This window comes from Chanodichthys erythropterus, chromosome 20 (assembly GCF_024489055.1).
Source record: "Chanodichthys erythropterus isolate Z2021 chromosome 20, ASM2448905v1, whole genome shotgun sequence".
Lineage (NCBI taxonomy): Eukaryota > Metazoa > Chordata > Actinopteri > Cypriniformes > Xenocyprididae > Chanodichthys > Chanodichthys erythropterus.
In genome coordinates this window covers 33,763,825-33,785,928 of record NC_090240.1, presented here as the reverse complement: position 1 = coordinate 33,785,928, position 22,104 = coordinate 33,763,825, and the positions used below count along the sequence as shown (strand labels likewise).

General features: G+C 35.2%; 1 protein-coding gene across 1 annotated transcript in view; it reads right to left on the bottom strand.

Moving 5' to 3' along the window:
- The window catches only part of LOC137008806 (cadherin-24), a 79,894-nt gene that overhangs the window by 40,673 nt on the left and 17,117 nt on the right, over positions 1-22,104 (bottom strand). Inside the window, exons 2-4 of the mRNA XM_067370521.1 lie at positions 10,591-10,885; positions 10,328-10,447; positions 7,947-8,114 (exon numbers count right to left, since the gene is read on the bottom strand). Of these exons, the coding sequence (XP_067226622.1) occupies positions 7,947-8,114; positions 10,328-10,447; positions 10,591-10,885 (583 nt within the window). The remainder of the gene's footprint in view (positions 1-7,946; positions 8,115-10,327; positions 10,448-10,590; positions 10,886-22,104) is intronic.

Here is a 22,104-nt window from a genome sequence, read left to right as displayed (position 1 = left end):
AAAGTCAGAATTGAGAGATATAAAGTCAGAATTGAGAGATATAAAGTCAGAATTGTGAGATATAAAGTCAGAATTGAGAGATATAAAGTCAGAATTGAGAGATATAAAGTCAGAATTGTGAGATATAAAGTCAGAATTGAGAGATATAAAGTCAGAATTGAGAGATATAAAGTCAGAATTGCAAGATATAAAGTCAGAAAAATATATAAAGTTATAAAGTCGCAATTCTGACTTTTTTCTTGCAATTCTGACTTTTTTTCTTGCAATTCTGACTTTTTTTTAAAATTATGAGATATAAACTCGCAATTTCATGTTATAAAGTCATAATTATGAGATAAGTCGCAATTACCTTTTTTATTTTTTATTCAGTTGTGGAAACAAGCTTCCATACATATGACACTGTTCTGTGTAGTAAATCAAATATATATAGCGGCAGCATGACCATGCTACTCTGAATGCCAAACGAACGACTCTTATGAGTCGGTTCTTTTAATGAATAGTTCAAAAAGACCAGGGCTGGGTTTCCCGAAACCTTCTTAACTCTACGTCATTCTTAAATTATACCTTAAGCTGTACCTTAACGTTAATACGTGTTTCCTGAAACGTTCTTAGTTAAGTGTACCTTCTGTAAGTCATACTTTCGTAAGGTTTGTCTGGAGCTTGTTCACAGTCAATACGAATATAATTCTGAAACTGTAATACACCCAGTGTTCGATTAGGATTAGGGCAAAGAATAACATGCAAAAAATGCTTTGTTCTTAAAACGGTCGCCTTAAACTCATGCTGATGGGACTCCGCGCCCCCAGAATATAGATAAATTACAATATAGATTTACTTTGCAATTTGGATTACTTTTATAACATCCCATGAGTCCTGATAAATGCAATTTCTACTTCTGAAGTGCTTCTTTTTATAAAAGTGAAGCAGCCCCTGTATAGAGTGAATTGTCGATTCTTGGGCCATTGCTACCAACCAATTCAGCACCGCTGCCATGGACAGCACCTGGTAACGTCGCACTTAAGATATACCTTAAGCAACCTCCTAAGGGATAGTTCGGGAACACGCCTAGAAACGATATATCTTCAGTTAAGGTCTACCTTTAGAGTCTTCATAGTGCACTAAGAGACAACATTATCGGGAAACCCAGCCCAGTTTACTGGTTTGTTATCAGTGCTAAGGGACATCCAAGAACTGAGAAAAAAGGCCCAGAGGCTCCAGTAGTGCTTCTTTTAATTAAAAATCCAGAAAAAGGCGACAATTTAATGCTTTGGCATGTTGTTTTTTCCCCTCATTATCCAATTTTTAATTAGCCATTTGAAACCATTAGCCATTTGATTTTAGGCTAGAATTTTTAAGCGTGACCAAGAGGGTCATACACAGTTTTAATATTTAATATTAGTTGAGCAGGACTGGGTGTTTTTATTTTACGATTTTTACTTGATATGCTACATTGAAGCAAACTTTATTTAATATATTACAAACTTTATAAACTTTGTTAAATAAATAAATAAACTGGATGACCAGGGGCAGTGAATAAAACAGCCCAGTATGCCTAATTTAATGGTTTTAAAATGGTGCAGAAATCAACAACCGCAACTAATCTACTAGACCAGCCTCAATTTTTAATCACCTCATTAATCAAAACAGCCATAAGTGTTGGTTAGTCTATGAAAGACCCCTTTTTACTTCCCATAACATGAAGTCAGTGTTAATTGTATTGTAAAAAAAGATAGCATAAACGCATTACCATTTTATCTTCAGATGCAAATATCTTCTTTATATTCAAGACAGCAAATTCACTATGAATTTGAGAGATGGTGCTCTCTTATAGTAATTGGTGTAAGTGGTTAAGGATTCAGGATTACAATTAGATGTTAAGATGAGATGAATTCATCACACCATTTGGTTTTAAACTGTTTTCATTGTCAAGCTGCTGGCTTTAATCACAAACCTGTAGGGTTAATATAGAGTTTAAAGTATGAATCAGCTATCAGTAAAATGATTTAACTAATGTTGAAATGTTTTCTGAATGAATCACTGACTGTTTGAAACTTTTCTCAGGGAGTCAAACAATTATTACAAGCAATTATTGACACACAAGAAGGCAACATGCGATATTGAACAACCAATATTTGTAAAACTTAAAAACAAGATATTTATATCAAATATTTTGTCTTCTATTATACATCTTTTCAGATCAGTACTAAATAAAACAGCACATTTTTGTAAGAGAAACAAACAACAGGTGGTTTGAGCACTTGTGATTAAGAAAGATTGATTCAGGGAGCCGACGAACACAAGTGAATCTATAATTGAAACACAACAAATACGATACGCCGTAATATTCAACTAACATTATTACACATTTCTAGGGAAATAATCCATTTCAGAAAATTCTGACTGGGGATACAATTTATGCGGCTAAGTAATTGTGTACGTCATGACTCTCTAGTGTACGACTGATAAGATTGCATCCCAATCAGACAGAATATAATGCAGAAGACGCAAGTCAGTCCCTCATGTGTCTTCTGACATCACAGCCACAGTCTCCAAACCACCACTCACGTCTTTGAGCTGTCAATCAATTACTGCAATAAGACCACATCCGCTGCATGAATACAGCGTGTGTAATAAGCTCGCTGTGGCTAACAAGTGGACAGAAGAGCAGTCAGGAAAATAGGACAGAGAGATTTAAAGTAGAAGAGAAATAAAGCATGAATCCATTTCAAAAGGTTACATCATGTCACACACAAACCTGAACGCCCACATCTCTTCTCTTCCTGCTGGTTAGTCTGCGGACATGGAAAAAGCACTTGTGATGTTTGCAAACAGTGCACTGTGTGTCATTAGAGTAGTTAATGGACAGCGGACATGCTGACAGGGATGTAAAGAGCCCACACCACGACTCTTTGATCTTCACAACCAAATAGCTATTGAATTCAGAGTTTATATTCTCTGAAAAATTTGACTAAAACAGACTGGAACAGAACAGAGAACACTATACAAGACCAGAATATGATAGACTAGACTAGAACAGAGTAGAATGAACCAGTGTTATTTTAGTATATGTACGTATATATATATATATATATATATATATATATATATATATATATATATTAATTCTTTTTAGCTTAATATTTATTTCAGTTTCGGTCATTTTAGTAGTTAAGACATTTCAGTTAGCTGCTAAGGCAATATTTTGCATTTTTGTTTATTTCTCATGTAATATATATATATATATATATATATATATATATATATATATATATATATATATATATATATATATATATATATATATATATATAGTACAATCAAATAAACTGGAATAGATGTACTGGTACAGATAGACTTGACAGGCTAGAATAGAACAGAACAGAACAGAACAGAACAAGAATAGAATAGAATAGAATAGAGCAGTACAGTGGAGTAGAGCAGATATGACCCTTCATTGAATAGAATAGAATAAAATAAAACATAGAATATAATAAAACCGAATAGAATAGAATAGAGCAGTACAGTGGAGTAGAGCAGATATGATCTTTTATAGAATAGAATAGAATAGAATAGAATAGAATAGAATAAAATAGAACAGAGCAGACTAGATTGGACAGGTTTTTTTAGGTGTTCTAGAGCAGAGCTGGGTGTGTGACTCAGAGCTGGGTGTGTGAATAGAACTCAGAGCTGGATGTGTGAATATAACTCAGAGCTGGGTGTGTGAATAGAATAGAACAGAATAGAGCAGTACAGTGGAGTAGAGCAGATATGATCCTTCATAGAATGGAATGGAATAGAATAAAGCAGTACAGTGGAGTAGAGCGGATATGACCCTTCATAGAATAGAATGGAATAGAATAGTATAGTATAGAATAGAATATAGCAGTACAGTGGAGTAGAGCAGATATGACCCTTCACTGAATAGAATAGAATAGAATAGAATAGAATAGAATAGAATAGAGCAGTACAGTGGAGTAGAGAAGATACAATCCTTCATAGAATAGAATAGAATAGAATAGAATAGAATAGAATAGAATAGAACAGAATAGAGTAGAATAGAGCAGTACATTGGAGTAGAGCAGATATGACCCTTCATTGAATAGAATAGAATAGAATAGAATAGAATAGAATAGAATAGAGCAGTACAGTGGAGTAGAGAAGATACAATCCTTCATAGAATAGAATAGAATAGAATAGAATAGAATAGAATAGAATAGAACAGAATAGAGTAGAATAGAGCAGTAGAGTGGAGTAGAGCAGATATGACCCTTAATAGAATAGAATAGAATAGAATAGAATAGAATAGAACAGAATAGAGTAGAATAGAGCAGTACAGTGGAGTAGAGCAGATATGACCCTTCATTGAATAGAATAGAATAGAATAGAGCAGTACAGTGGAGTAGAGCAGATATGACCCTTCATTGAATAGAATAGAATAAAATAAAACATAGAATATAATAAAACCGAATAGAATAGAATAGAATAGAATAGAGCAGTACAGTGGAGTAGAGCAGATATGATCTTTTATAGAATAGAATAGAATAGAATAGAATAGAATAGAATAGAATAGAACAGAGCAGACTAGATTGGACTGGTTTTTGATGTGTTCTCGAGCAGAGCTGGGTGTGTGACTCAGAGCTGGGTGTGTGAATAGAACTCAGAGCTGGATGTGTGAATATAACTCAGAGCTGGGTGTGTGAATAGAATAGAACAGAATAGAGCAGTACAGTGGAGTAGAGCAGATATGATCCTTCATAGAATGGAATGGAATAGAATAAAGCAGTACAGTGGAGTAGAGCGGATATGACCCTTCATAGAATAGAATGGAATAGAATAGAATAGTATAGTATAGAATAGAATATAGCAGTACAGTGGAGTAGAGCAGATATGACCCTTCACTGAATAGAATAGAATAGAATAGAGCAGTACAGTGGAGTAGAGAAGATACAATCCTTCATAGAATAGAATAGAATAGAATAGAATAGAACAGAATAGAGTAGAATAGAGCAGTACAGTGGAGTAGAGCAGATATGACCCTTCATTGAATAGAATAGAATAAAATAAAACATAGAATATAATAAAACCGAATAGAATAGAATAGAGCAGTACAGTGGAGTAGAGCAGATATGATCTTTTATAGAATAGAATAGAATAGAATAGAATAGAACAGAATAGAGTAGAATAGAGCAGTACAGTGGAGTAGAGCAGATATGACCCTTCATTGAATAGAATAGAATAAAATAAAACATAGAATATAATAAAACCGAATAGAATAGAATAGAGCAGTACAGTGGAGTAGAGCAGATATGATCTTTTATAGAATAGAATAGAATAGAATAAAATAGAACAGAGCAGACTAGATTGGACAGGTTTTTTAGGTGTTCTAGAGCAGAGCTGGGTGTGTGACTCAGAGCTGGGTGTGTGAATAGAACTCAGAGCTGGATGTGTGAATATAACTCAGAGCTGGGTGTGTGAATAGAATAGAACAGAATAGAGCAGTACAGTGGAGTAGAGCAGATATGATCCTTCATAGAATGGAATGGAATAGAATAAAGCAGTACAGTGGAGTAGAGCGGATATGACCCTTCATAGAATAGAATGGAATAGAATAGTATAGTATAGAATAGAATATAGCAGTACAGTGGAGTATAGCAGATATGACCCTTCATTGAATAGAATAGAATAGAATAGAGCAGTACAGTGGAGTAGAGAAGATACAATCCTTCATAGAATAGAATAGAATAGAATAGAATAGAATAGAATAGAACAGAATAGAGTAGAATAGAGCAGTACAGTGGAGTAGAGCAGATATGACCCTTCATTGAATAGAATAGAATAGAATAGAGCAGTACAGTGGAGTAGAGAAGATACAATCCTTCATAGAATAGAATAGAATAGAATAGAATAGAGCAGAATAGAGTAGAATAGAGAAGTACAGTGGAGTAGAGCAGATATGACCCTTCATAGAATAGAATAGAATAGAACAGAATAGAGTAGAATAGAGCAGTACAGTGGAGTAGAGCAGATATGACCCTTCACTGAATAGAATAGAATAGAATAGAATAGAGCAGTACAGTGGAGTAGAGCAGATATGACCCTTCATTGAATAGAATAGAATAAAATAAAACATAGAATATAATAAAACCGAATAGAATAGAATAGAATAGAATAGAATAGAGCAGTACAGTGGAGTAGAGCAGATATGATCTTTTATAGAATAGAATAGAATAGAATAGAGCAGACTAGATTGGACTGGTTTTTGATGTGTTCTCGAGCAGAGCTGGGTGTTTGACTCAGAGCTGGGTGTGTGAATAGAACTCAGAGCTGGATGTGTGAATAGAACTCAGAGCTGGGTGTGTGAATAGAATAGAACAGAATAGAGCAGTACAGTGGAGTAGAGCAGATATGATCCTTCATAGAATGGAATGGAATAGAATAGAATAAAGCAGTACAGTGGAGTAGAGCGGATATGACCCTTCATAGAATAGAATGGAATAGAATAGAATAGTATAGTATAGAATAGAATATAGCAGTACAGTGGAGTAGAGCAGATATGACCCTTCACTGAATAGAATAGAATAGAGCAGTACAGTGGAGTAGAGAAGATACAATCCTTCATAGAATAGAATAGAATAGAATAGAACAGAATAGAGTAGAATAGAGCAGTACAGTGGAGTAGAGCAGATATGACCCTTCATTGAATAGAATAGAATAGAATAGAATAGAGCAGTACAGTGCAGTAGAGAAGATATGACCCTTCATTGAATAGAATAGAATAGAGTAGAATAGAGCAGTACAGTGGAGTAGAGCAGATATGACCCTTCATTGAATAGAATAGAATAGAATAGAATAGAGCAGTACAGTGGAGTAGAGCAGATATGACCCTTCATTGAATAGAATAGAATAGAATAGAGCAGTACAGTGCAGTAGAGAAGATATGATCCTTCATAGAATAGAACAAAATAGAACAGAGTAAAATAGAGCAGTACAGTGGAGTAGAGCAGATATGACCCTTCATTGGATAGAATAGAATAGAATAGAATAGAGCAGTACAGTAGAGAAGATGTGATCCTTCAGAGAATAGAATAGAATAGAATAGAGTAGAGCAGTACAGTGGAGTAGAGCAGATATGGACCTTCATTGAATAGAATAGAATAGAATAGAATAGAATAGTAGAGCAGATTTGATCCTCCATAGAATAGAATAGAATAGAATAGAATAGAATAGAATAGAATAGAGCAGTACAGTGGAGTAGAGCAGATATAATCCTTCATAGAATAGAATAGAATAGAATAGAATAGAGCAGTACAGTGGAGTAGAGAAGATATGATCCTTCATAGAATAGAATAGAATAGAATAGAATAAAATAGAATAGAATAGAGCAGTACAGTGGAGTAGAGCAGATATAATCCTTCATAGAATAGAATAGAACAGAATATAATAGAATATAATAGAATAGAGCAGTACAGTGGAGTAGAGAAGATATGATCCTTCATAGAATAGAATAGAATAGAATAGAATAGAGCAGTACAGTGGAGTAGAGCAGATATAATCTTTCATAGAATAGAATAGAACAGAATAGAGCAGTACAGTGGAGTAGAGCAGATATAATCCTTGATAGAATAGAATAGAACAGAACATAGAATAGAATAGAATAAAACTGAATAGAATAGAGTAGTACCGTGGAGTAGAGCAGATATAATCCTTCATAGAATAGAATAGAACATAGAATAGAATAAAACCGAATAGAATAGAGCAGTACCGTGGAGTAGAGCAGATATGATCTTTCATAGAATAGAATAGAATAGAATAGAATAGAATAGAATAGAAGAGAATAGAATAGAAGAGAATAGAATAGAGCAGTAGAGTGAAGTAGACTACAGTAGACAGACTAGATTGGACTGGTTTTTGATGTGTTCTGGAGCAGAGCTGGGTGTGTGACTCACTTTGAGTGAAGCGCGGTGGGTTGTCATTGACGTCACTGAGGTGCACAGTGAGAGTGGTGGTTCCTGTCAGACCTCCTTGATGGCCGCCCATGTCTCTTGCCTGAAGCACCACCTGGTACTGCGCCTGAGCTTCTCTGTCCATATCTGGGACCGCCGTGCGCACTATACCTACAGAGACACAGAGAGAGACAGAGACAGGAGCAGATCACTCACAGCATATCTCACTTTGGCAATACTGACCAATTTTCATGCCAGTAAGGTAATTAGGTTAAACTGAAGTGAATTAAAAGGAATTACACTGAACATCCTACACCATCACACTGCTGGAGCAAATACAGATCTGACTTCATGACTAATGGATCAAACAAATCTTGCAGTCACTTATTCTTACATACCAGTGCTTACATTTATTGTACATATGTTTTTATGCCTTGCAAACTTAAAAGTTTGCTTTTCTATGATTTCTACAAATCAGATCAAAAATACAGTAAAGACAGTATAATTGTGAAATATTCAAATAAATGTTTTCTATTTAAATACATTTTAAAATGTAATTTATTCCTGTGATCAAAGCTAAATATTCAGCATCATTACTCCAGTCTTCAGTGTCATATGATCCTTCAAGATCATTCTAATATGATAATTTGCTGCTTTATAGTTTTGTGGAAACTAGAGGATTCTTTGAAGAATAGGATGTTAAAAAACCACAACATTTATTCGAAATAAAAAGAGATTATATATGTCTTTACTGTCACTTTTGATCAAATGAATGCATCCTAATAAATGTATTTCATAAAAAAATTACTGATTGCATACTTTTGAATGGTAGTGTATATATACTGTTTAAAAGCATATTTGCTTTTTCTAAAGAAAGAAAAATATTCGAAGGGACAAAACGTTTTGTAAAGAAAACGTAACATTTAATGTATCTAGCAAATTCACAAATACATAAAATAGATCATTCTTTTATGCTGAAATCTGATCAGCTGATATACAGACCTGAAATAGAATAGAATAGAATAGAATCTAGTCAATATTCATAATCTAAAGAACAGAATCTAATAAAACACTGTAGAATCTGGTCATCAACTTCAACTTCAGTAGTATAGAATGCAGACAATAATACAGAATACAATAGAAAATGTAGTCAGTTTTCATCATTTAGTAAATAGAATAATATAATCAATATGAAATATTTTTCTAATCATTAAAAAAACAAAAGAATATTGTTAACAGAAGGGATTAGAAACTGTTCAAGGAACGGAAATTAATGAAATCTTTTGGATAATGCAATAGAAAACAAATTTCTTTCAATTGTTATAAAGTGAGAATGTAACATTTAAATTCTGGTCTTTAGATTCATGATCATTTTTGATAATTCGTCCTTTAATTTTCCATGCACTTGCAGTGTAATGAGTACTTGAAAACCACTCTCAAGTAAAAGTAGAGATTCCTTACAGAGAAAATGACTCCATTACAAGTTCACCAATTTCAACACTTGAGTAAAAGACTTAAGACTTAGATTAAGCCAGGATTAGGCCTTAGTTTAATTAGGACATTTAAAGGGTTAGTTCACTCAAAAATGAAATTTCTGTCATTAATTACTCACCCTCATGTCGTTCCAAACCTGTAAGACCTTCGTTCATCTTCAGAACACAAATTAAGATATTTTAATGAAATCCGAGAGCTTTCTGATACACAGTAACGTCATAACAAATTTCAAGGCGCAGAAAGGTAAAGACATGGTTCATGTGACTACAGTGGTTCAAATTACGACATAATTAATCAATTTCTCCTCTCCCCTGTCAGTCTCCTACGCTGTTGGCATATTGAACACAGTGCAGCACTTCCAGGTTCTACGTCAGAACGCCGATTCATTATTGGCCGGCTTCTGCTTCAGCATCACACGGATGCATCGTGCTGCTCACATAAACAGCGTCGGCCAATACTGAACTGACGTAGAACCTGGAAGCGTGGAACTGTGATTAAAAACTTTCAGGTCAGAAAACTCTCGGATTTGATCAAAAACATCTTAATTTGTGTTCTGAAGATGAACGAAGGTCTTATGGGTTTGGAACGACATGAGGGTGAGTAATTAATGACAGAAATTTCATTTTTGGATGAACTAACCCTTTGAAAGTTGTGCATCTTGAGACAAGGTTTGCTCATGTCATGTAAACATCTTACTGCCATTAAGTCCTTACTCTAATTATGGGAAATAATTGCATTACTGGTGCACATTTAAACATATTCATATGTTCAGAGCCGTGTTTAATGATGTTTTTGGACCACAGCCCAGTAGTCAATCACCCTTTACTTAAAAATGAGAAATATTGCATTTCTAATATCTGGTGAATATTGCAGAATATAACAGAACGCACCTGACTGCGGGTCCACAGTGAAGTACTGCTGGCCTTGAATCACTGAATATACCAGTTTGGCACTGCTCCCATAGGTTGGGTCATCAGCATCTGTGGCTGTCACTTGAATAACCGATGTGCCTAGGGAAAAAGAGAGAGATGAAAAAAAAAAAAGAGATATTTTCGACAAAGTCAAGGTTCAATAAGCATGTGACCCTCCATCTTTTCTTCCAAACACAGCTCTCCAAGTGACAGCAGTCAGAGGGCATTTGCGCACGCAGTACCGATGTTGGCCATCTCAGGCACGGTGGCGCTGTACGGGCCGTCCTGGAACACAGGTGGGTTATCGTTGATGTCCTGCACGCGGATGATGAACTGGGAGGATGGCTCCAGGGCTCGGCCGGTCTGTCGGTCTGTTGCCGTGGCGATAAGGCGGTACTGGTCCTTCTCCTCGCGGTCGAGGGGCTTAGTGACGTGGATATTCCCCGTCCTGCTGTCAATGACGAACACCGAGCCGGCCCCTTCTCCTTTTAAAATGTATTTCGTTCGGCCATCACCCCTGTCCACACTGGAATGAAGCTGGAGGAATAAATAAAAAGCAGGATTCACAAAATCATCAGCAAATTCCATTTCTATGAAGCCTGTATGTATGGTATAGTTATATATATATATAATATGTATTGTAATACAATGAAGTAGACTTTGAGATATGAAGAACCATATCCCCTAAATTTATAATGCATACAGTACACAGGCACTACAGAAGGTGTTGCATAAATCTAATGCTATTTTCTCACTTGGATAATATTCTTTTCTAAAAACATCCCGTGAAGATAATGACTTAAGAGACCGTCTGGTTCCATGTGAATAAATAACTCCATGAGGTAATGAGATGTGTTTGTTGTTTTCAGTAACTGAGATCCTCTAAGGCCTAACCACACAAATTTAATATCCAAGTACAAAAAATGATATGAAGAAAAACTGTCTGTAATATATGTGCAGCTTCCTCGTTTTTGCAGCCATTACTAATAAAAAGGCATTTCCCTTTTAATACTTTCCGACAAAGTCATAATTGCTGTGGTTGAGCTCTGGGCAGGCAGACTAATCCAGGATCGCTGTGAAAGGGCACCTTTCACCAGGGGCAAAAAAAGACCTCTGTATCCAGATATCCAGTGTGCCTGATACGAGGAGCACCAGGTGTTTTTGGACTGATACGGGGCTGATGATTGGCCGGGCAGAAAATTCATTAGCTCAGCCGACCAATAAGGTCACAGGGGATCTGTGAGGAACATGGAACATAAATGTGCCAAATAAACCTGTAAAACCAAACATGCTATGGCAATGATGAACACAGTGTTTTGTTTACCACTGCACAGTGTTCATTGCATATTGCATTTGATTTTTTAAAATATAAACAACGCAGCCTGTCATCACTGCGGGAGGTTGCGTTAGCTGTTGCATTTTTAATCCAGTATGTGTAAAAACATTTAAAAACTTAGCAATCTGATTAAATAATGATTAAAAAAAGAGGAAAGGAAACTCTACGGTAGGCATGTGACGGTATCAACATTTCATGTTGCGATAATTGCTGAAGCTTATACGGTGTTATCACGATATTGAAATAAGTTGCAATAAAGTAACACAAAGTAATACACAAAAAAAAATAAAGTCAACAAATGTTTCAAAGAGATTAAAACAGAAAAGAATTATAAAGAACAATAGGTATCACTTTACAATAAGGTCTCATTAGTTAGTGTTAGTTAATGCATTAACTAACATTAACAATTAGCAATAGCTACATTTGTTACAGAAGTTTGTTAAAGTTAGTTTAAAATACAACTTTCATTTTAGCTCAGTTCCATTAAGTAATACAGTTACAACTTTTGATTCTAATAAAGTGTTAGCCTATTAAATGTTGAAATTAAGATTAATACATGCTTTAGAAGTATTTGAAGGGTTCCAGAATGCAATAACTCCATTTTGATTATTTTGAGTAAAAAGGTTTTTTCTTTACCAAGAAAGTGGCAAGATGAAAACCCCTATTTTCTGTTTCAAACTTTCACATAGCATCTTTTGGATATAAAAACATTAAAAATTCAATTCAAAAGTTTATTATAAAAGTTTATTATAAAAACGTATTATTTTTTTCCCAAAATGCAATAAATCCATCAATATAAAAGTTATTTTTCAAATTGAAAATACACAACAAAGTAAGTTGATTCACATATATGACAGAGTCTAAACTTTGCCAATATTTATCTTATATTCAGGCATTTTACTAAAGATACATTCAGCCGTCGCTCCCAAAATGGTCATCTTGTTAATGTTATGAATTATTTGTCATTACCGATTAAAGAGTATCTGGCGCCACAGCACAGTTAAATAAACACATTTGCCGAGTACATTGGTATTAAAAATGGCTTTTTAAAAAGCCTTCAATGTTTACAGTGCGTGGAATGGAGCGCTGTGATTGGTTGAGAGGGGATATATATCACGTTCTGCAGAAAAAGCAGACTGGCGTTTGTCGTGTTTTGGAAAGAAAAGGAGAAAACATTACAGAATAACACGACGGATATCGCATTTTGCGCAAAATTAATAAATGTCTTTTCAATACCGACCAGATACAATACTGATTTTGGCGGAAACTCAATTTTTTGAAAATGCGTTTATCGCATTTTGGAACCAAACTCTTCATTTTTTATTGTCAGTTTATGTTAAATAATGAATTAATTAATGTTAAATAATGGAGCCTTTGTGCGTGAAGAATCAGAACAATATCTAGGGCATGTTGTAGTCCAGATTAAATTATAAAAATGTTTAAGTTTGAAAAGAATTTAGTGCTGTGATGAACACAATATAGCGAATGCAAAAATCTGAATGGCTGTTTAACATTTATATTATAGTAGCTGTAGCAGCTGCTTTGTTTACAGGGGTTCCCAGGGTAGCCACTACATTTCTGCTGTTCCATCAGCGCCCTCTGCTGTCAGAGTTTGAAATTGCATTTTCATTCACCGCGTCTCCTTCACTCGTTCCGCCATGTGCCGCTCATGCACGTTGGGCTTGTTTACATTAGTGCGCGTGCCTCTTTGACGAAGCATACAGCTGTGTTGTGCATTTTAAATGGTTAATGGGTAAGAAAATGCATTCTAACAATCGGAATAATTCAAATAAATTATCATTCACGGTATTTTGAAGTGCCCACGATAACAATATTGCGTATATTCATTATTGTGATATATCGTATTACTGTATACCGGCACATGTCTACTCTGCGGCCATATTTGCAATGCCTCCTGGCTGCTATTTTGTGCATCCAAGACCAAGTCCTATCTATTTGAATGAGGAACACTGAAATCTCAAAAACTGCTTGCTGAACTCACAATTAAATAATATATTTAAAAAATGATCTGTACCATAAATGTTGTTTCTTATGCTCAAATAGCATTAAAAAAAGCTTATTTTTCAGGCTAAACCAGTCAATGCGCACGTGCAGTCCTAAGTGTTACACTTTTAACGGCAGCTGCAGTGATGCAATGACTTAACTGATTGGCTCTTTTATTTAGAAGGCGGGACGTATTCTGCCACATTGCACGTTGCAGTTTCTCCCATTCACACAGTAAGTAAACCAAATTGGTTAATCAAGCTAGTTATTACAATGTAGCAGCAGCATTTAAATAAGAAGACCTAAAACTCAAGGAGTCCATTGACAACATGGACATGAATCAGTGGCTGCGTCCGAAAACTGGAAAATGCTGCCTTCGGAGGACACATTTCAAGGTAGGAAGGTATCAAGGCACGTCCAAATTCAAAGTGTTTCAAAATTTTAATGATTCACCACTAGGGGGACGTGACTCTGGCAGTTTGATACACTCTTTGAACCAAACAAAAGATTTGTAAAGCTTCGAAGCTTCATGAAGCAGTGTTTTGAAATCGCCCATCACTAGATATTGTTGAATAAAGTTGTTAGTTTGTTTTTTTGGCACACGAAAAGTATTCTCGTCGCTTCATAACATTAAGGTTGAACCACTGTAATCACGTCTTTAGTAGCTTTTTGGGCATTGAAAGTGTTAATTGTCTTGCTGCAGTAATAAATAAGGTTATGACACCAAAAGCTACTAGATATAAGTTAAAGTAATAAAATATTCACAAATAATCAAATTACGAGTAATAGCACAAATAAATACAACAGAACAAACACATAAATGAAATAAATGGCGCTTTTCAAGTAGGTTTAAACAGGAGATTTTCAGGTACAGAAATTGTAATCTAATGTTAAAATCATTTTAACTATATAACTAGAATAGATTAAACTTTATTACAGTTAATCAGCCAAGAGCAGTTACAGATGCATAAAAATGTTTTTAATGTTGAAAATATAAAATGTTAAGTACTGTTATTTGAAATTATAAAAAAAAAAAATGAAGACACTTTAAATGTGAAATTAAACCCGCCAGTGGGTGGTAGCGAATCACTGTTAATGAGCGAGTCATTGAGATTCAACCGATTCATTCAAACGGCTGACGCAAAGACGCAAAACAATGCTGTGGACTTTGGAACTATTTTAGTAGGTGAAATAGAGCGAAACAGTCGATTTGGTGTCTTAAACATAAGTCACTTGATATCAAGTGCTTGTTCATTAGACTGTACGCTGAATAAAACCAATATCAGATTTGTAATCATGCTAATATTTGGAGAAAAATGGCACTCTTTGTGTAATATTGGTTAACTATATTAAATGATATAAATATAAAAGATTTACTGGGGCATTTTTGCCCTTTATCTTGAATTCTGGGGGCATTATAAAGGCATTTTAATAGACTAAATCACTAAAAATGTATGCACACTAGTCTAACCTTCCAGACTTTGTCATGTAATGCATGCGTGCACTCAGTGGGTGTGTTTTTGTTTTGTTTTTGTAAAGTGGGTGACGTACACGATAATATCAGATCATTAAATCAACAATTACGATATCATAGACGATATATAACGCACACCCGACAGCACTGGCCCGATCGGGCAAGCGACCGTTCCTTCTTATGTCCCGAGCGTCCTTCACACTGGCCCCGGGCCATCGGGCAGTCCTTATTGTCAAGCCCTGTGCTGGCAATGCAGGCCTCACTGAACCATCGGATTTTATCAAAAATATATTATTTTGTGTTCTGAAGATGAACGATAGTCTGATGGGTGTGGAACGATGTGAGGGTGAGTAATAAACAACATTATTTTTCATTTTTGGGTGAACTAACCCTTTAAGCCTCAGGCTAAAGGAAATGCAAATTCAGCCTGTACAGTAGAGGGCGCAGCTCATATAAACATTTAGCTGTGCTGCAATTCTGGATTATAGAGGGTATGCAAGTGATGTCACTGTCGACTGTCACGGCTGCGGTCACGTCCACTGAGAGGTAAAAGACTGAGCGGCAGCATTGGTTTTCAGCGTGAATGTCGCGAAAAAAACACAAAACACATCCAAAACGGGAAAGAGCTTTGTGATTGACTGTACAAAATAGCTTTGACACAAAATCTGAGGCATATATTTAAAAAAAAAATCAGAAAGCAACAGAAAAAAGCAGGCAGAGAAACATGGATTTGCAGTTATCATTTTGTGTCAAAATGTTGAATTTTGAGGTAAAATCATACCGTATACATTGTATAGTTATATATTATGTTGACAACTCGTCAATTAAATATTTTCCATCTTATATTCTGCATAATTGTGTGTTTAAATAAACAACACTGACAAAAACTATACTATAAAACTATATATATGTTTTAGGGCTGGACAATATGATGATATAACATTGATATAAGTGATTACGTGGATTTAAACCTACCAATATTGTAGTTATATAAAATATTCACAGCCAGATTTGCTTTATGTATTTCCCCACCGTCGAAATCAGGCACATATAAATGTCAGGAAACACGACTCCTGGCTGCATGTCAGTATCCATGGATTAGATTTATTTGGCAAGTTGTAAGGAACACATTCAGTTCCAACCTTTAGTGTAATTTGTTAGTTTTACTCGCGTTTTAGCAGTTTCCTCTACTAAATTCAGTTACGCAGCAGCTTCTTTTGCCACTCAGTCCAGCTGAGGGAGTGCGTTTTCGGTGGGAAAGTGACGTCGATGCATACCCTCTATAGAAGAGTAGGTTACAGGAGAAGAAGATTGAACACTCTTACTTCAGCAATAAAAAAATTAAAATAAAAAATAAAAAAAACATAAATGTAATGTTCATCTAAAGTCATTTTTTTCTTATTAGTATGATTGAACTGGATCATCGAAGGTCAGCAGCAAAGACTTTGGTAAATAAAAACATTTTTATTCATTTTGAGTAATACTGAATCTGTTTTTGTGCAAGTGAGATGTTCACATTAGTCGAGAACTACAATTTGCATCATGTTCACACAGCGCACACAACACCTCTGCACTTACTCACGATTTCCCTCAACATGGAGACAGGAGAGCAATAAATGTGAAAACAAAATAATTACTTATTTGAAAAAAATAACTTAAAATATGTTTAAAAATAAGTTTAAAAGTAATGCATTCATTTACTAGTTACTTGAAAAAAGTAATCTGATTACGTAACTCACATTACTTGTAATACATTACCGCCAACACTGGTCATTACCTGGTTCAAGCTGGCTTCCAATCAAATTTAAAAAATAAATAAATAAATGCTATATTATACAGCTGAATTACTGGCACACTACTAAACAAATAAATTAGTGCTGCTTCTCCAACACTGCAGGCTACTAACAAAAAGTAGTAAACTATTGTACATTAAAGCTGCTTATGGGGGCAACATCTCTTTATCTGCACACTGCAAATGTAGTATGAGCAATCTGCATGTAGGTTATTGTGACATAACCGTTCTCTGGATTTTCCCCTCTAACCCACACACACACACACACACACAATGGCAGTCTACATGTCCATCTGTGTTGTACTCCTCTTCTCTTCTCAGCTGTTTGCCTCTCACCCTCTTTGTCCATCTGTTTCACTCTCTCCCTTTCTGTTTGTCCATCTGTTTAACCCTCGTCTAACACCTCACTGTCATGTTTATCCATCCATCTTCCACTCTAATGGAAGCTTTTCTGACAGCTAATATTCTGCCTTTGTCTGCTTCTGTAAGTGTGTGTGAGGGAGGAGAGGAGAGTTTAACAAGAATTAAGTTATTATTTCTAAGCTGGGTCAGGGTGAGAGAGAGAGAGAGAGTGAGTTGACGGCCAGCTAGAGGGAGCTGAAGGGATTATTCATCCTTCAGTCGGGTCTCTTTCTCCGTCTTATCTTTGTCTTGTTCTCACAGCTTTTTGGAGTACTACTTTAGTACAGAAGGAGTGTGTGTGGTCAGAATAAGGCTTTATAGTGGTTTCCCATCCTGTGATCACACTAAAGCTCGGCATGCTGGGAAACTGAAGTGGGTTGAGGGAGCTTGTGATTAAAGGAGCTCTTAGGTTCTTTTCTCCTGCTGTTTCTAAAATCTCTTCCCCCTGCTTTCAGTCTTAAAACAGTGACAACTTTCCATCTTTTTTCATTTGATTCACTCAATTCTGTACTTTTTAGACTTTCAGACTGCTTTTTAGACACCAAGATGTTGAACACACTCCCACATTCTCAGCACAAATATCCAGTAAGTGCACATAATCAGCCCTGTGCTGTAGATATACTATAATTTGGTGAAAACTGTCTAGTCCTTACTGCAGATTTTTCTGGTGAAGAAATGACCAGAATCAATCACAGAGTTTAAGGGCAGGATTATCTGCACAATTATACCATACTAACAGGGAAAAATAGTGGTAACAAAATGGGCAAAATCCACAGAATAAGAGAAAAATTTCCGTTGTGTCTTTGGAAATCAGAATTGTAATACAAATATAGTCTTCATTTTTATAGAATACCATTGAAGTCATCCTTTGAAGTTTATGTTGAAAGTCTCAGACTGGACTGATGAAACCTGCAATAATTGAAGCATGAATTTGATGTAAACCGTACGCAGTTCATAGGGGACATAGCAGCTACAGTATGAAATAATATTTAAACCTGCAACATTTTAGATAGATAACTTTTAAACATAGTCTATAACATTTTTATCTCACAGTTCTGACTCTTTTTCAAGCATTTGCATGTTTATATCTCCCAGTTCAGACTTTATAACTCACAATTGTGAGTTTATATCACAGTTCTGAGGGGAAAAAAAGAATTGTAGGATATAAACTTAAAACTAAAAAAGATAGCATAATGAGTATATCTCACAATTCTGTTTTTCCTTTTAAGAATTGTGAGATATAAAATATTCCATAAACTGGTCTAGATTAACCTGTGAACTGGGTTTTCACCTGCAAAAAAACCCCAAAAACAACAGTTTGATCACCTTAAAGACCTTAAAATTTTGATCTGTTCATCACACAGAGCTTCAAAAGACTGTGAATATTGCTCTTAAAGGTGCCCTAGAACTTTTTTTTTAAAGATGTAATATAAGTCTAAGCTGTCCCCTGAATGTGTCTGTGAAGTTTCAGCTCAAAATACCCCATAGATTTTTTTTTTATTATTCATTTTTTTAACCCTCTGGAGTCTGAGGCTGATTTGGGGCTTGGAAAAGTTTTGACATGCCCTGACATTTGTGCTTTTTTCAGTTGTTCATAAACATATTAATGACAAAAGTGTCATTACACTGTATTCAGCACAAACTAGGCTACAATAATATGTGAGGAACATGTATGTACATGTTTGTGTTTTTGAAGGAATAACATTTATGCGTGGTTATTGAAAAAACAAGAAACTTAAGTCACTGAAATAAGGCCAAAAAAAATATAGTAAATCTGTGTTTACAAGACTTTTGGGTATTGGAGGTTGTAGACTAGAGTTTTTGCTTCAAAATTATGTACAAATTATGCTGCCTACTCCTTCATATAAAACAATATATTGATTTAGTTTTTGTAAGACACTTTTTGCCAAGAAACACAGTATGCGAGGAGGCGTGAATCACCACTGAAAATGGGCCATTCTCACCTGAGAAGACAAAAGAATTGGATAGTAATGAGCTGAAATGACTTGCATATTAATGAGGCATTTCAGTCAGGTAGGCTGTGAAAAAAAAACCTTCTGTGATGTCTCAAGCTCATTATGATATATGAAACATACAGAAAAATATTATTACAATATAAAGTAATGGTTTTATATTATACTTTAAAATATAATGTATTTCTGTGATGCAAAGAGTCTGAATATAGGCTTTTAGTTTAAAAGCATGCACATTTGGAGAAATATTGGATTCTCATATGCTTATGTCAATTTTCTATACAGAGGAGTTATATTAATTTAATATTCATTGTCATTACTATGAGCGCTGGTGTTTTCAATTCATCCTTGAAGTCGGAGGGCGCTCTGTGCATTTTAGTCCAGAAATTCATCTAAAAGAAGAAGAGACTATTCCATGAATGGAGTTTCCAATACATACTGCAGCCGGAGGGCGCTAAAGAAACAAAAACTCATCTAAAATTCATCTATAGAAGAAAAAAAAACAGGAACAAACTGCATGTCTTCTAGAGATCGCTAACCATTGCTTTAACATCCAAATAAACACTTTTCAAGACAATAAATACACGATTGAAAGGATGAATGCATGTGTTGTCTGAATTTGCCTCTGAATAGCGCTGGCTCCGTGGGTGTGGTCGCATTAGCGGATAATGAGCTGAATCACGGATTTCTGACATGGCTCTCTTTTCATACAGATTACATAAACACCTGACATCTTAACGTTTTTTTTAGACATAAGTTTAATTTTTTTGTCATTAGTATTCACTAAGTTACAGTTCATTTTCTGAGAACTATCAGATTGGAGTTCGTTCAGAGGGAGAGGAGAGATCACGCATCATGTTAGTTTTCTTTATTTTACAAAAAGCACAACATTTTGTTTTTACTTTGAGTGTATATAAATAAAAGAAGATATTCCACAGATTAAAATGGTGTATAACTCTTAATTGTATGTGCAACATTGACGGAGTATTTTGAGTCTCTTTCACACTGATAAGAAAAAAACCACGGTGGTATCGCCGGCGATACCGTCAGACCTCAGAGTGTTAACTGCCTATTTTGGGGCATCTTTATAAATGAGCCGATTCAGGGTACGCGGCCCCTTTAAATCTGATGCTCCACGCCCGAAGAGCTCGCGCTTGCCTTAAACAACATAAAAAAAGTTCACACAGCTAATATAACCCTCAAAATGGATCTTTACAAAGTGTTCGTCATGCAGCATGTCTAATCGCGTAAGTACAATGTTTATTTGGATGTTTACATTTGATTCTGAATGAATTTGAGGCTATGCTCCGTGGCTAAAGCTAACATTACACACTGTTGGAGAGATTTATAAAGAATGAAGTTGTGTTTATGAATTATACAGACTGCAAGTGTTTAAAAATGAAAAAGCGACGGCTCCGTGAATATAGTAAGAAACGATGGTAACTTTAACCACATTAGCAACATGCTAACGAAACATTTAGAAAGACAATTTACAAATATCACTAAAAATATCATGATATCATGGATCATGTAAGTTATTATTGCTCCATCTGCCATTTTTCGCTATTGTTCTTGCTTGCTTACCTAGTCTGATGATTCAGCTGGGCACAGATCCAGATGTGTAATCCCTTTCATAATGTTGGGAACATGGGCTGGTATATGCAAATATTGGGGTGTACACCCCGACTGTTACATAACAGTCGGTGTTATGTTGAGATTCGCCTGTTCTTCGGAGGTCTTTTAAACAAATGAGATTTATATAAGAAGGAGGAAACAATGGAGTTTAAGACTCACTGTATGTCATTTCCATGTACTGAACTCTTGTTATTTAACTATGCCAAGATAAATTCAATTTTTGAATCAAGTGCACCTTTAAACTGTATGGATTGCTCTTATGGTGCTTTTTTTTTTTTGTCTGAATTCTCAAATATATTCTATTCTATTATTATTATTATTATTATTATTATTATTATTATTCAATAAGCATTTTTATTCATTATTTCTTACAGAAACACACATATAAGTACACACATAGATGGACCCGAGCTCTGTAGTTCTGGTGTCTGGATTAATGGATCTGTGCGTTGATCATCCCCCATTACCATGTCTCATCACCACACAAACACCACCACTGTACCACTGTGCATCTGACAGCATGCGTATTTAAATCTACAAATTAGCACTGAAAATGCCTTACACTCACACACACACACAAATGCATTTGCATACGTCAGACCGGAGCTGTATATTCAGACATGGCAGCTCTCAGCCGTAGCAGAACACGAGTGCACAAGCTGTCAGAATGTTTTAAATAAGTGAGGTAAGAACATGGATTCATAATCTCATATTAACACATTTGTCCTTCAATGGAACACAAGCTTGCTGGAGGAACAGCACACAGACAGATGTTTGGAACGGAATACTATACAAATACTGCATACTATTAAAAAAAAAGAAAAAGAAATAAAAAAGTAAACCGTAAGATAAGTCAGCTCAGAATGGGGAAAGTCCAAAAATGTTGGTATCATAAATTGTGCGTTTTTAGCTCAAATTACACAATTAAGCATCTCTTTTAACTGTAAGGCAGGACTGTCAGTGCAAAATGTTTTATCTCATATCAGTCTGATCAAAAATTACTTGAAGGAAATGTTAAAAATGAAGTTTGATACTGTTTCCAGGTTAAGCTACACTCTAAAAAAATGCTGGGTTAAAAACAACTCAGGTTGGGTTGAAAATGGACAAACCCAGCAATTGGGCTGTTTTAACCCAGCGGCT